Source organism: Manis pentadactyla, chromosome 9, assembly GCF_030020395.1.
Source record: "Manis pentadactyla isolate mManPen7 chromosome 9, mManPen7.hap1, whole genome shotgun sequence".
NCBI lineage: Eukaryota > Metazoa > Chordata > Mammalia > Pholidota > Manidae > Manis > Manis pentadactyla.
The window spans coordinates 125,280,359-125,296,134 of NC_080027.1; the positions used below are offsets into that span (position 1 = coordinate 125,280,359).

The 15,776-nt window shown below is 39.7% G+C and overlaps 1 protein-coding gene across 2 annotated transcripts in view; it reads right to left on the minus strand.

Annotated features, from left to right (window-relative positions):
- IPO9 (importin 9) overlaps positions 1-15,776 on the minus strand; it is a 53,599-nt gene that overhangs the window by 15,405 nt on the left and 22,418 nt on the right. For both annotated transcript variants that reach the window (XM_036909525.2, XM_036909526.2), the window contains exons 2-14: positions 14,377-14,438; positions 14,074-14,160; positions 13,142-13,343; positions 9,970-10,058; positions 9,132-9,218; positions 8,482-8,601; positions 8,266-8,366; positions 8,011-8,069; positions 7,290-7,441; positions 7,095-7,193; positions 6,022-6,128; positions 5,518-5,657; positions 2,958-3,117 (exon numbers count right to left, since the gene is read on the minus strand). In XM_036909525.2, the coding sequence (XP_036765420.1) occupies positions 2,958-3,117; positions 5,518-5,657; positions 6,022-6,128; positions 7,095-7,193; positions 7,290-7,441; positions 8,011-8,069; positions 8,266-8,366; positions 8,482-8,601; positions 9,132-9,218; positions 9,970-10,058; positions 13,142-13,343; positions 14,074-14,160; positions 14,377-14,438 (1,465 nt within the window). The remainder of the gene's footprint in view (positions 1-2,957; positions 3,118-5,517; positions 5,658-6,021; positions 6,129-7,094; positions 7,194-7,289; positions 7,442-8,010; positions 8,070-8,265; positions 8,367-8,481; positions 8,602-9,131; positions 9,219-9,969; positions 10,059-13,141; positions 13,344-14,073; positions 14,161-14,376; positions 14,439-15,776) is intronic.

The following is a 15,776-nucleotide window of genomic DNA, read 5'->3' on the forward strand; positions in this document are numbered from 1 at the left end:
TTACTTTGTTCTTCTGTTTCTAGTTCCTGAGGTTTAAAGTTATGTTGTTTGAGACATTTTTATTCTTAGTGTAGGTGTTTATCTGTACTTTCCTCTTAGAACTGCTTTTGCTGCATCCCACACATCTTGGTATGTTCTATTTCCATTTTTGCTTGTTTTAGGATACTTGTTTCTCTTTCGATTTTTTCTTTATAAAGGCTGTTCAGGAGTACATTGTTTAACTTCCACATATGTGTGAATTTTCCAGTTTTCCACCTGTAATTGATTTCTAATTTCATCCCACAATGATTACAGAAGACACTTGGTATGATTTTAATTTTAAATTCACTACGACTTGTTCTGTGACCTACCGTCTTACCTTTTCTGGAGAAATGTGCGTGTTTGGAAGAATGTGTCTTCTGCTGCTGTTGGATAGAACGCTCTGTACATGTCTGTTAGGTCCACTTGGTTGAAAGTACAGTTCATGTGCTATGGTTCCTTACTGATTTTGTTTGGATATTTTATCCATTGTTGAAAGTGGGACACTGAAGTCAACTACTCTAATTGTGTTGTCCATTCCTCCCTTCAGATGCTACTATTTGCTTAATATATTTAGGTTACTCAATGTAGGCCATGTGTATTTACAACTGTTACATCTAATTGATGGACTGACCTCTTTATCATTATATAATGACCATTGTGCTCTCCTATTATTGCTTTTGAGTTGATGTTTATTTTGTCTGATAAAAATATAGATACTTTTGCTCTCTTTGGTTTCCACTTGCATGGGCTTTTTCCATCCCTTCACTTTGAGGCTATGTGTGTCCTTAAATCTGAAATGAGCCTCTTGCAGGAAGCATATTAGTTGAGTCTTTAAAAAAAAATCCATTCAGATACTCTGAATTTTGATTGGAGAATTTAATCCATTTACATTTAAAGTAATTTGTGATAGGTAAGGCCTTACTAATGCATTCTTGTTAACTGTTGTCTGGCTCTTTTATAGTTCACTTGTTCCTTTCTTCCCCTTTCTGTCTTCCTTTGTGAGTTGATATTTTCTGCAGTGGCATGCTTTCATTCTTTATCCTTTATGTAGTGTAGATTTTTGCTTTGTGGTTACCATGAAGCTTACACAAAACATTTACTAGATAATGTTTTACTTAACATTGATAACTTAACTTTGTCTGCATACACTCTATCCTTCTATGCCCTCTTTTATGTTTTTGATGTTACATTTACTTTGTGCATTAACACATATTTAGCTGGTTATTTTTAATGTATCTGTCCTTTAACCTTTATGCTGGACTTAAGTGGTTAACACACCACCATATTACAGTATTAGAATATTCTGAATTTGACTTATACTTACCTTTTAGCAGTGTGCTGCATATTTTCATGTTATTAATTAGCATCCTTTTATTGTAACTTCAGCATTTCTTGTAATGCAGGTCCAGTGGTAAAGAACACTCTCACCTTTGTTTATCTGGGAAAGTCTTTATCTTGCTTTCATTTCTGAAGGGCAGCTTTGACAGGTAAAGCATTCTTGGTTGGCAGTTTTTTCTTTCATCATTTTGAATATATCATCCCACCCTCTTTTGGCCTGCAAGGTTTCTGCTGAAAACTCTACTTATGGCTTGAGGGGTTCCCTTGTAGGACATTTTTTTTCCTTGCTGCTTTTTAAATTCTTTGTATTTAATTTTGGATTGTCATAATGTGTCTTCAGGAAGATCATTTTGGATTGAAATTTTGGGGTGACATACTAGCTTCATGAACTTGGATGTGAAAATCTCTCCCCAGATTTGGGAAGTTCTCAGACATTATTTCTTGAAATAAGCTTTCTATCTCCCACCCACCTCCTTCAGGGACTCCAATAATTCACAGATTGTTTTTCCTAAAGGTATCATGTAGTTCATGTAGGCCTGTATTCTATTTCAGAGATTCCTTCTTCTGCTTGCACTGTTCTGTTCTTAATGCTCTTTACTGCATTTTTCAGTTCATGCACTGTATTTAGCTCCAGAATTTGTTTGATTCTATTTTATGATTTCTATTTGCTGAACTCATTTTGTATGCATATTGTTTTCCTGATTCAATGAATTGTTTTTTTGTGTGTTTTCCTGTAGCTCATTCAGTTTCTTAAAAGAGCTATTTTGAATTCTTTATCAGGTAAGTTGCAGGTCTCCATGTCTTTGAGGTTGGCTACTGGAAAATTACTGTGCTCCTTTGTGGTTTCACATTCCTTAAAATTTTGTGTAGCTGTTGTCACATCTGAAGTAGCAGTCACCTCCGTCAGTCTTTACTGAATGACCTCTTCAACATGTCCAATCTTAGACATTTTTTGCTCCATGTGCTGGAATTTCTCTGCTGGACTCCTTGAATTCCACAAAGGCTCTCATCCATGGGTGACTGTCTCAATCAGTTCTCTTGCAGGGGCTCCTGGACCACAGCTGAGAGGGGCTACAGCCAGTTCACAGGCCACTTCAGGGTGCAGAGCTGGGACTGAGATCTGTACTCCTGTTACCTGACACTGAGGTACCCTCCTGGGTACCTCAGTGTGTGGTGGTGACAGAACCCAAGCCAAATGGAGTGACAGCCAAGTCCTTGGGGTATGGAGCTGTGTCCATAATGTATTAAATGATTTGGGCTCTAATCCTGCCTCTGTTAATTCATCACTGTGCAACCCTGTGCAAGTTATTTATCTCAAAGCCTCAAATCTTCATCTTTGTAAGAAATGGAGTTGGTCTAGACAATTCCAGAGCTGGACTGAATCTAAAGAAAACGAGGAACAAAAGGGAACAGGATATAGCTGGTACTCCTGGAAGCCTGATTTGGTTTCTTTCCTGTCCTTCTAACATCCACCCTGCAGATCTTCAGCAGAAGTTTCCAAGCAACATATTCCACTGGACAACTGCCATTTGGGACTTCTACTCTGAGTAATTTTCTCTTAAAATAAAGGTCTTATCACCCCCAGGTGGCATACTCACCCCCAGATGGCTCTCACAGCAGAAATTCTAACCGATGGGGGTTGTGTCTCATGAAGACCACTAACTGTTGCCTGTAGAAACTGCTGGATCAATTCAGGGGACATAGCAACAGTGAATCGACTAGCAGCCCAAAGTGCCCGGCCCAAGAGGAAAGGAGACACTGGGAGGGAGAAAGAGCAATTAGGGGCTGGACAACAAAAGTTCCTGTTACTTGCCCTTCTCCCTTCCCACTCCACTCCTCACCCTGTCACAACAACTGTATGCTTGGTAATATATACAATTTAGCAGAAAAACAGCATGATGTTATAAGAGAAAAGCAAATGCAGACCTATGATAGAGAATCATTTTCCCAGTTTCAGTTTTCACTATTTGCAAAGTAGATATTAAATATTCTTAGACTAAAAAGACTCCCACCCCCGTTCCTACCCCTGGCTCTCCTATAGCTTACCCACACTGCTAAATATCCTCTCCATTGTTTGTTTTTTCCTACTCTAGGACCACGACTGGAACATTATAAATTATAGCTGTCGTTCTTTTATTTAAAATCTGTCATTGAATTCCACAGTTTACCAAATAAAGACCATCTTAGCATGGCACTCAAAGCCCCCTAAGATCAATGACTCTAGCATTACCTATGATTTCCCTTTATTCCTTCTAAACTCAAGCACACACCCCTCCCCAATAACTCACATCTTTGCCATTTCTGTGCTTTGTTTATAAGCCACCAACACCTCTCCTTGCCTTACTAACTGATCTTTTGGGATACAGTAATCCTAACTATCTGTGCTACTGCAATCCTATCTTTAATTTTCTTACATGTTACATATTGTTTGCTATTTCAGTCACCTGTGTAAGGATTACTACTCCCAGCCTATTATAAGCTGCTTAAGAACAGAGACTACCTTATTCAGCCTGTCACAGGGCTTAAGTTAGTTACTTGTACAATAAACATTTAGTTGATGAGAACTATTCAACAGAACTCAACACACTGTGACAAATAATTACATAGTAATTTATATAATATAAAGTAACAGTTCTCAAACTGGAAGCCCCAAAAGTTAAAACCATATTCACTGTTAACGCCAAGAAATTATGTGTCCTTTTTCACATTCATTCTTTCTCAAGTGTAGAGTTTCCAAAGGTTACATGGGTGACACCATGGCTCTGACAGCTAATGGAATGTATGCTTGCATTTCTTTTATTTTAAAAACTTCTCAGTTTTAATATCTAATATGTTTAATATTGATATATTAAACTCACAGAACAACATTTTGGGATCACTTATATTTTCTTAAAGTGTAAAGGGGTCCTGAGACCAAAAAGTCTGAGAATGGCTGGTACAGAAAAGCTTTTAGCTATAGCCAAGATAATAAACGCTACATATTAAACCCTTTCCAGTCTTCATGCTAAATATTCTCAAGTCTCCATTCATTTTTGAAGATTCTTTGCTAGGGAAAATTCTACAAAAAATATGTTTACGGGTTTGAGAAAGTGCTCAATCAGTTACTTTCATTCAATACATAATTAAGGAATGCTTATCACATGCAAGGCACTGTGGGATACTAAGATGTATTGGATATGATTTCTACTCTCAAAGACCTTACATTCTAGTAGGAAAAAGAAAACATATTCATCAACTACAATATAATGAAACATGTGGTAAGTGCACAGTACAGAAGGATATTCACAATGATCTGAGCTCTGGATGTTCAACCATTTTAATTCTGTGATTCAGATAATGGAAGTGATGGCGTGAGGTGATCCTGTAAGATTACCTAGTTACGGTCTGAGTAGAATGTTTCCAAATGGCTTAAACTACTCAAAGGGCTATCTCATGGAGAGGCAAGTGAATGGGTTGAGAAGGGAACAAACAGTACCACATGTCCCATGATTTAAGTATTCAGAAAAGAAGCAAAGACTGTTTTGTAAAGGGGGGGTCTGGCTCTAAGGAGGAGAATAAGGGATGGCCTGGGCAGCAGCAATGTAGCTGAAAATGTCACACAGAGAGACAATGAATTCTTAGCTGTTCCTCTGCCAGAGAAATAAGTCTAATACATTAGAGGCTACTTTTTTTTTTAAGGCAAGGAGCTAATGAAGGTATGAAAACAGAACACTTTAATTATTTGGATATTGGCCAAGAAATAAAGTTTGCAAAAAATAACAGGGAACAAACAGGAAGAATGAGTCTGACTCAAGCTGCCTGAGGATATTCTAGACTTAATGACAGAGGAACTCAAGCCACAGTTCTCAAGATACAGCAACTGGATTTTCATTCTATTCAAATGCCAAAAGCAGCCATGAATGTGAGCAACGATTTGGGAGAAAACATGAACAGCCTGGAAGAATTATGAGGCAGTATCAGTCTCTTAATTGGTAAAACTTGAGCCAAGATCTATAGACTGTTTTAGAGGTTCAGACGAGTTCAAGCTCTAGGGAGAAAGAAGAATTTTCACCTAAAGGATACATGAATACCTGACTTACCTATCTAAGTGAACAATATAACTGAGTTGATGACAGGTCTAAAGATCTTCTAGAATCCAGGTGTTGTGCTGAAACATACCTGAGATGTTGAGGTCCGCAAGGATGACATTGGTCAGGAAGCCATGCATGTCGAAATGGATTCTGCCATTTTTCACACTGTCAGTGATGATGGCCTTCACTGAGCCTAGGGCAAGCATGCATGCCTCATGGACCTTCCACCTGTGAAAGGGATACCACAGCCTGTAAAATAAACTACCCTGCACCAACGGTAATATTTGAGGAGGGAAGACTCAGGAAAGGGCATTCGAGCACAATCTGGCCCCAAACAGCCATTATCTGTCCTTCCAATATAAACCTATTGCTGAAAAAGTGAAAATTTTAACAACAGACTTTTAAAATTAAACATAAAAGTAAAAATCCTTCTTTTCAAGGGCTTTTAAAAAAGGAGTAAAATAAAAACTCTTAATTATTTTAAAGTTGGAGAGATCTGTTTTAAAACAGATGATTCAAAGCAAGAATTTTCTTGCCTCCGCTCTAATGCCCAGGACAAGTCTCTAAGTTTTCCTCTGTCGCTTGCTCTTACCAGTGTTCAGTGCCACTGTTCCTGGTTTGCTCGGCTTCTTGTAAATGCCGAGTGGCAGCAGCAGCCAGGGCTGCCGCGCTCTCGTTCTGGAAATCAGTGGCCACAGCCTAGGGAGAGAGGAGAGGGGCTAATAAGTCTGTCTGTGCAATTTAAACCCACCTTGTCTGAAAAAGCAAGTTTAACTGCAAACCGAATGGTTCAAACTCTTTCACATAGGCATGCTAAGCTCTGACTAGGTGTATTAAAAATATAAGACCTATTAGTTCAGGGTCTCTAATAAAACTAAAGTAATACTGATACTTCTACAGTGTCCAGGCATTGTGAATCTAACAAAATGTAAGGCTTCCTTTGGCTACATTCAGTGGCGTGTGAGTAATGGTAGGTTCAGCTCTGGATGACAAAGGGCCAGATGTTTATTCTCTGGGTGCCTGACTGTGGAAGTTAAAGGTTCACCTACTAACTGAAATCACAGGTGCCTTAGAAAACACTAAAGGACAATGAGAAATATTCGCTCACAATGAGGACAAACCTCTCACCCAATGGGCAGCAAGGGGCAGCTTCTTTATAGAACTTCAGTTTAGAGACAATTATGCCCCAGTGAGAGCCAAACTAAACAGGAGCAGATGTCTGGATGTTCATTTCTCAGCAATCTAATTTTTTTTTAAAGTTTGCCTGCCTTTGGTTTGTGCTACAGATTCTTGCTAAAGAGTGGATGAAACTGAAATGTTTCTGATTCAAAACTACTCTTATTCACTAGAACACTATCTTCGACAGTTTTTACATCTAACAGTCACTTGTAAATCAGAACTAGTGGCAATGACTTCGGAATTCCTGAGTCCCCAACTTCATCTGAGATGCTCTCCTGTTATCGCCCAAAAAGTCTAAATCAAAGTCATACAACCACACTGCTCAGATGAGTTTGATGTCTAGAAAAGAGGAAAAGCCCAAGTGACTGATGAAGATTATTTGGCTGAAGCATCAGGGTAACCTTTCTTTAAGTAAAGGTTTAGGTGAAAACATTGAAATGTAATAAAAAGTGATCTTTAAATTCAAAATAAAGTAAAAATCCTTACCAGCAGTAAGTCTTGAGCTGCAATCCTAACAGTATAGGAGAAAGTATCGTCATCTTCATCTTCTACAAACTGTTGCGGGTTGGCTGTCCACACTTTAATCTGCAATGATGAAGCAGTTAGGTCTTTGTGAGGCTGCTCATCGGGCTCAGGCTCTCATTCAGACAAGCTGGTAACTCTCTCCCAAGTATAACTTACCTGTTCTTCAGTGATTTGCATGTACAGGATAATATAGTAAATCAACTCAGGCAAAGCTTTCTTAACAGTGCTTTTGAATTTGCTGTTTTCAAGTAGAGCATGGACAAATTCAAAAATGCTAAAGACAAGATTTTCAAAGCCCAGGACTTCACCTACAAGACATACACAAGGAGAGATGTTATGACCAGAATGCAAAAGCAAAGAAGGCAGGCTGGAAATGAACTACATTATCTTTGTAAATCAATGAGTGTTTAAAGTACTTGCTAATTAGTATTCCCAAGGGAATGAAAGACGGAACTGATGAGTCAAAGAAAGAAACCTTAAGAATAGTAAATACTTGGATTTTTCAAGTAAAAAGATCAGAAACACTGAGTATATTTTCCAGTGAGTATATTTTGATCTGAAATGCTCAAAAAATTTTAAAACAGAAATGAAGGTATTATCATTTGGGACCCCAAAATTAACACAGACAAAATGCTAGGAGGCTGGATTAGATGGCCTTTTAAGGTATCTCTTCCAAATGCCTACAAGGAACAGATTAAATATTTTCATTTTTACATCTCTCTACATCTGATATGCTCAAAGGAAGCTCAATTAGAAAACTCACTTAAAAGAGGGAAGCCTCTAACTTACTGTTCTTCTGTCTCTGGTTTCTTTTTCTCTTCCTAGGTCCCTTTTCTCACTAAGTGGTGTATCTGTTAAGATGAGATAAACTACATACCATCAGAATCCACAGGATCTTCTACTTCCTCTGTGTAATTTACTTCTGTCCTCACATAAGTATGATGAAGAGTAAAGAAACAGAATTTGGAGTCTGCTTTATATGTATTCTACATGGGAATGTTATCCATTCCAACACTAAGAGTAGGTACTTTAAGCAACTCATTTACAAAAGTGGAACCACATGAATAAGACCCAGTGCCAGATTCCCAACTACAGGCGGTAGCGGGTCCCTTAAGCTTTCTGGAAAGGATATAAAGCTGCACTCTCAGTTAGGGTATTCCAAACTATAGGCAGAATCTGCTGCATGGAGGACACCATGTGCTTTGGGAAGTTTTTCACCAGGGCTGTCACTGCCTGAGAAGTTAAAGAGAACAAGACCCAAGAGTTACAAGTGGTACAGGAGAAAAATCATGGTTTCAGACCACTCTCTCAAACTCCAAGCATCCATCCAATGGTAGCAAACGCTCACCTTCAGGACTTCCATCTTAAACCCACTGTCGGATGTGGGGCCATCTGGTATCTGGAGGGCCTGAACAAAGGCCTCTGTGAACTGCTGCACCACAGGAAAGATCAGGACCTTGGCGGCACCCTGGTAACGGAAACCAAAGTCAACATAGCACGTACCTCTAATCAACGGCTTCAATGCACACATCAAACACTGAGGTGAGAGGCTACTGAAGAGCTCTTCAGGCTCAGGTTCCATCAGGAGGGTGTGACTCTAATGTCACTGGGGGTGTTACCTTTTACACTGGCTGTTCCTCACCAGAGCCTTCTTAAAGCTATTACATAAGACCAACTTTTCAAAACTACTTCTGAATCACAGGGATCAGTGTTTTTAGCTAGCTTTGTTTTACATGAAAGGACCATAAAGGAATAGTAAGTTCTGGGTGATGACTAGTATAAATAAATAGGATGTAGAAGAAATAAGGCTCAAACAAAGGGAAAGTAAGGTATATACAAGTGAAATTTTCAATCAAAATGTTAAATGTATCCACAACACTGGTTAGTGTGCATTCTGGAGCTGCCGTAATGAAGTGAGCGACTGGTCTGCCGACACGGGAAGGCACGAATAAAGACTTCTAAGCATGAACTCTGTCACTGGCCCCAAGGCACACCCACCTTTTCCAGCTCCTCCATGTTACAGATCATGTGGGCACAAGTGGTAAAAATCTCCACAGCTCGGGAACGGGTTCGAATGCCATACACCTGGGGAAAAAGTTATAGCACAGCATGGGATAGGTGAGCATGTGTCTGCATCTGTGTATCTGTGACCAGAAGAAAAATTGACTGGTCAATCCTGACATGGAATTGGACTTGCTAGAGATGGGGAGTGTCCCCCACTCATGTCCAGGAGACAGACTTCTTCTGTAATTCACAGAATGAAAAGCAGCAAAATGTTGGAGTTTATTGGAACTAGCCTTACATATAGGCCTCTGTGGGCTGATCTGATTGAAAATATTAGGCTGGGTACTGCTTGAAATCCCAACATGGTCAATGTATTTCTTTTGAAGTGCAGACCCTTGGCTGAGGGCAGGGAGAAGCGATGTTAAAACTTTATCCAGCAGGCATTCACACTTTATTGACATCAGTCAAATATATATGCAGTTTACTAGGGGCCTATAATGTGCAACGCAGTGTTACTTCTAGTACTTAGCTGAGCAAGCTCAGGGGGAGATGCCCCAGTGGGACTCTAGATGCAGCATAAAGGCACTAGGTTCTTGGCAGCTCCAGGACACCAAGGGGTATGGGATAGGGGAAGCAGTATTGCAATAATTTCACTCCTTTATCAAAGACTTGCCCTTATAGTGAAAAGGGAAAGGTCTAAAGTTCATCCACATTCAGATCTTTGTCAGTTCTAGTCTTCAGGTACAGGGATCAACGGCAAACACGAGTCTCCCACCTGAGAAGGGGGTGCTGACCAGAGCCTGAGCCACTCCTCAGAGCTGAGTGTTCATACCTCGGCCATGGTGAAGATCTTATACATTTCTGGGAGAATGACAGGAGCAACAAGTGGCATCTGTGTGTCTGTTACTTCTCGAGTGAATTCTACAAAGAAAAAAGGAGTACTGTAAAAAAAAATACTGCTTTATAAAGACAAAGCTGTGAAAATTTTTGAATTGCTTCTAGGTAGCAGTTTCCAAACAGCATGCAGATAAAGACTGGGCATGGGGGCCTCATCCTGTGGAAGGAGAAGTAGCAAGAGGTATTATTTTTTAGGAGGGGAAAGAGAACAATACAGAGATAAAGGAAAATACACTGGATTAAGAAAGAAAAACTTCATATAAATACTGAAGGAAAATCTGTAACAGAACTGTTAAAAGCCCTTGCTTGTGAAGTCACCTCAGGAAAACTGTGTGTTAATCCAGTTCGTGCCATGTGTCAACATTCACACTGGGAGGCATCTACCCTTGGGTCCACCTTCTTTACTCTTCCTTGGCAAGTTGGTTTGAGGCACGTAATAAAAAGTGCTCAGGCTTAGTAGGTTTCGGCTCTATTCTGTATATATTAACCGGTGAATGACATTTATTGACCTCAAAGTCAGAGGCTGCTGCTCATTGGAACAGAAAGGGTTTCTACCACACAGAAGTAGCAAAAAGCATCCTGTACACGGAATGACACTTAAAGGTGAGGAAACAGGGGTCATACCTTTCCCTTGGCTTCTAAACAAACCCCATAAGGCACTGAGAAAGCACGAAGGACCCTAGATTTCTTTGTCTTACGAAGCAGTGGGATACAAGTCCTTGAGGCCCAAGGTCTGTTAATTTTACCTGCTGCTTTTCTGGCTCGTGTGCATTATCAGTACAGAAATGGAGCTGATCACCTGGGACATTTTCCAGGAGGACCTACACTTAGAAATGCAAGTTGGCACTTTCAAGGTCTGAAATATACACCTCAGGAATCTCTGGCAATATTAATCACCTTAGGAATCAAATGAAAATCAGATATTCAAGGCTGAGTCCTCTTTACTAGCTGTGGCTTCCTCCTGAGGAATAAATTCCAAACTTTGAACAATAAATTGAGTGTTCTATTTTATTTACAAACTCAAGGAAATTAGTTCCAACAATGTGATGAATGGCATGTTAATGAAAACAAGTTCTTTGAAAAATGCAGTGTAATTTAATTCTACTAATAAAGTGCTTAACCACATGTTTTACTCTTATTTTTTAACACTTTACAAGCATAAACTCAAAATAAGTTTTCTGAGGCCAACCAGCAAGTCAAAAAAAGTCCAAGACACCAAAAACACTTCAATCTCCAAACTACTTAGAAAAAAAAGCTGTAGGTTGCAGATCAAATATTTCAATCTTTAGCTGCTGTGTTTGCATTTCCTTCACACCATTAGTTTTATTACCTCTTATTAATAAATAAAAAAGTTTGATGGGAAGCCTTATCAACGGGAGAACGGTACAGTGTCAAAATGCTCCGCAAAGCGTCAGTCCCCGCCTCCTCCCGGGCTCCTGTCCACACGCCAGCGCCCTGCTGTCTTCATGCACGCTCGCACCGCTGCTGCCAGAGTGCGGTCTACCCTCGTGTGAAAGCATGCAGGGCAGCTGTGTGGGAATGGAAGTCGGCGGCTGCCCGTTCCATGTCTGCTGACTCCATGTCTGCTGACTCCATCACAAAAGGATACACATCTCCCCCACAGTTTTCCTTGTGGATGGAGAAAAGTGACGTCACTGAACAGTGGTTTCCTTAGACAAGCGCCCCGACTATAGCAGATGTTCAACCACCCTTTTCTCCAGGTTTGAGACTGGAAGGGAATAAGCTTCCTTTCCTTGGTGGAAAATATATGTGAGCTGTTGTTTTGGCACCACGAAGTTGTGAATAAAGAGTCCTAAAGGCTGATTCCATGGAGAGAGACATATATGAAGCCCCCTGAATAATGAGTCCCATGAGAGAAGCAAGGGAGATGAGCAGGGAAGTGAAAATCTGAGCAAGGATCACTTTTGGTAAGTTTGCTCTATAACCTGAGCACCTGTCACAGATAATAAGAATACAGTGGGTAATTAACAAAGGCAACGAGGGGATAGGAAGAGAGGGTTTGAAAGGAAAAGGAGGAGGGATTGCTTTTGGGAACAGAATTGATATTATCTACCATCAATATTACATGGACTAGTAAAATTGGGCCCAGAAGCAAAGTTCAGTAAACTGAGATTCAAAAACTATAGAAATGGCATTTACAACTACGTAAGAATAAATTTCAGGTAAGCTAGCAGATCATACAGAAAGAATTAAGATAAAGGTAAGACTTCCACAAACTTATATGAAGAGAGGGGAAATAAGATTTCCAAAAGAGCAATACAAGATGAATAACATCTGGATACAACAGAGCACTGGCTTCATCTGGGAGAACAGGAAGCAGCACAGAACCTGGGAAAGACCGGGAAAATCAGGGCATACCTAGGGGTATATGGGGATGGCTCTGTGAGGGGCTGCTGGGGTGACCAAGCTGAGAAGTGATACCCACCCAATGGCCTTGGCCTAAAAGTTCAAGTTTTATCAACTTCTCAGAACAGAAAAAAATAATACCAATGATTACATATTCTCTAAGCTGGTCAAATCAAGGTCAGGATTATATAGTTATACTGTTTTTAATCTTCTTTTTATATTTCTATAAAAATTGTATTTGACTATTCTTAACTTTGCCTTGGTTGAACTAATACATCATAATGATAATCATAATGGCTAAAATATACTGAGTGCTTACCACACGTCAGTTATTGTGCTAAATACCTTATATAGATTTAGCTCATTTAAACTACCAACAACTCCTCTTTGAGGTAGATACTATCATTATCTTAATTTCATATACAAGGAAACTCAGGCACCAAAGACTAAGTAACTTGGGTCAAGATAAAGCCAGAAAATGAACTGAAATCTTAGCGCTTACCCACTATGCTATTAGTACTCTCTCTATTCTTAAGAGCTAAGGTTTGCCAACAGTAGAAGTACTCCACCTACTTAAGTCAATGGAGTGGGAGAGTACAACAACCAGGAGAGGGGAGCAGCATCGAGGAGAGCTAAATTTCAATTCCTACTGGTCAGAACTGTTCTATCACGTAGCTTCTTGTAAATATTCCTGTCACTTGGGATCCAAGCACGAATACCAGGGAAAAGGCTTCCGATACCTGTCAGCACTCGCATGGCTCCATGGACTGCATTTAAGTCTCCGCTCACCAGCATCTCCATGAGCAGGTTGAAGAGCTGGGGCCAGGCTTCGGGCCAGTCCCAGTGGGCAATGGCTGACACTGCATAGGCCACACTGGAGCGCACCTTGCTTATTGACTCTCTCAGCCCGTTGGGCAATAGCTCCCGGATAACAATTTTTGCCTGTTGAGGAGAAAAGCCCACCTGCCATTAGGCCAGATTACAGTGACCGGCAAAGTCCTACCCAGTTTATGTGGAAAACAATGTGCCCAAGAGACTATATGTCTATTGAAAACGGTAACATAAAAACTTGACAACTAATTCGGTAAGAGTTCACCCGTGAGCTCTGAGCTAATGCTGTCCCTTAGAGTGGTCACCAGCTACATACGGCCATTTGAATTTAAATTAATTACAATTAAATAAAATTAAAAACCCAGTCCCTCAGTTGCACCAGCCACGTTTAAGTGCTCAACTCCCACATGTAGATAGTAGCTACTGTACTGGACAGTGGATACTAACATTCCCACAGCTGCAGACAGGGCTGCTCTAGACCTTACACTGCAGAGCTTCTAGGAGGCCCAGAGTGGTCGCACAGCACTATACCAAGCAGAAATACTATTTCACTTAATCCTCAAACTCTTTGAAGTTTGAGTTTAATTCTCATTTTAGATACTGAGGAGATTGAAGCTAGTAAGTTACAAATATGTTTCCAGTCTGTCACAGGTAGTAAAAGGCAGAGCTGGAATTTGAACACAGGTCAGCCTGACACTTGAGCTCTTATCTATAGTTATGTTGCCCATAATGCCAGGTACTAATCAACCTCCATTTCTTCTGATGGCTGCATGCTGTCACAGAATGCTGACAACCTCTGAAATGGCCCCTCAAATCTCTACAGGTAGACTAATCAACTTACCCTTTCTGTGGTTTCAGGAGGCCTAAACTTCTCTGACTGGGCACACCAGTGAGTCTCCACATATTGCTTCAAAATGACTGAGGCCAGCTGTGAAGAGAGTAAGCCAAGTAGTAGAGCAAGAAAAAACCTTTCTTCCCAAATAAAAACACATACATGGCCTGACACATTCATTGGAAGTATCCCGACATCTGGTAAAAATAGTAGGTTATTTATAAATAGGCCTTATTATTTCTCTTTCTGATAAGAAAGTTTCACTACCAAGTAAAGTGAAATTACTTATAAACTGGGTCAGTGTGGACTTACCTGACGGATTGCCAGTGCCCCCTGGGGATCTACAGTTAGCTCTGCCAGGTGAACACCAAATTCTGAAAGAGAAAATTTTATTATGAGTCTAAGAGAACCAAGGAAAGCCATAGCAATTTACTGATAATTTCAGTAAAGAGCTTGATTCAGTGCTTCTGAAAGTGCTGATAACTGCTAAGATTGACTCCTCCAAGTAAGAGAAACAGTTGGCCTGCAGGACATGGCTGTTTACAGTGAAAGTTCCAAGACCCTCTTATTTTCTCCAATCATTGCATAGCATATTCCAGCTATCATCCTTTACAAGATAGCAATACCTTTTTCTTAAACCAATGAATGTAGTGTCTAAATGAATGCCAAAGAAAAATCAGAAGATGAGAATTCAGGAGTTGCCCAGATATGCACCACCAGATAAAAGATCATAAATCTAAGAAAATCTAGCTAAAGTCCTAAATACAACTGCTGAAAGTGAACAGTTTCCAAAAAACAATGTAAGAAGTAGTCTTGAAATGCATATTGGGAAGCTATAAACAACTCTTAGTCCCAAATTAAATTAGATCCTTCAATGCAATCTCCATCAAAATCCCATGATGTATTTGGAGAAAATAAAAAGCCCATCCTAAAATTCTTAGGTAATCTCAAGGGACCTTAAATAGCCAAGATAATCTTGAAAAAGACCAAAACTGGAGGATTCATACTTCCTGATTTCAAAACTTAACTACAAATCTACAGTAATCAAAACAACATGGTACTGGAGTAAAGACAGACATACAGACCAATCGAACAGAATAGAGAGCCCAGAAATAAACCCCCACATACATGGTCAAATGATTTTTGATAAGTGTCCCAAGACTATTCAATGGAGAAACGACAGTCTTTTCAATAAATGGTGCTGGGAAAACTGGATATTCACATGCAAAAGGATGAAGCCAGACCCTTATCTAACACCATACACAAAAGTTAACTCAAAATGGGTCAAGGACCTAAATGTAAAACCTACAGCAATTAAACTTAGAAGGAAGCACAGGACAAAAGCTTCACGACAATGGATTTGGCAATGAGTGCTTGGATATGACACCAAAGGCACAGAAAACAAAAGAAAAAACAAACTGGACTTCATAAAAGTTTAAGAATTTTTGTGCATCAAAAGATACTAAGAACAAATTAAAAAGGCTACCTACAGAGAGGAAAAAAATCTGCAAATTATACATCTGATGGAGATTAATTTCCAGAACATACAGAGAACTCCTGAAATCCAATAATGAAAAACAACCTAATTAAAAAATGCACAAAAGGACTTGAATAGGTATTTCTCCAATGAATATGTATGAATGGCCTATAAGTACATGAAAATAAGCTCAATATCACTCATCATTAGGAAAATGCAAATCAAAACAACGACA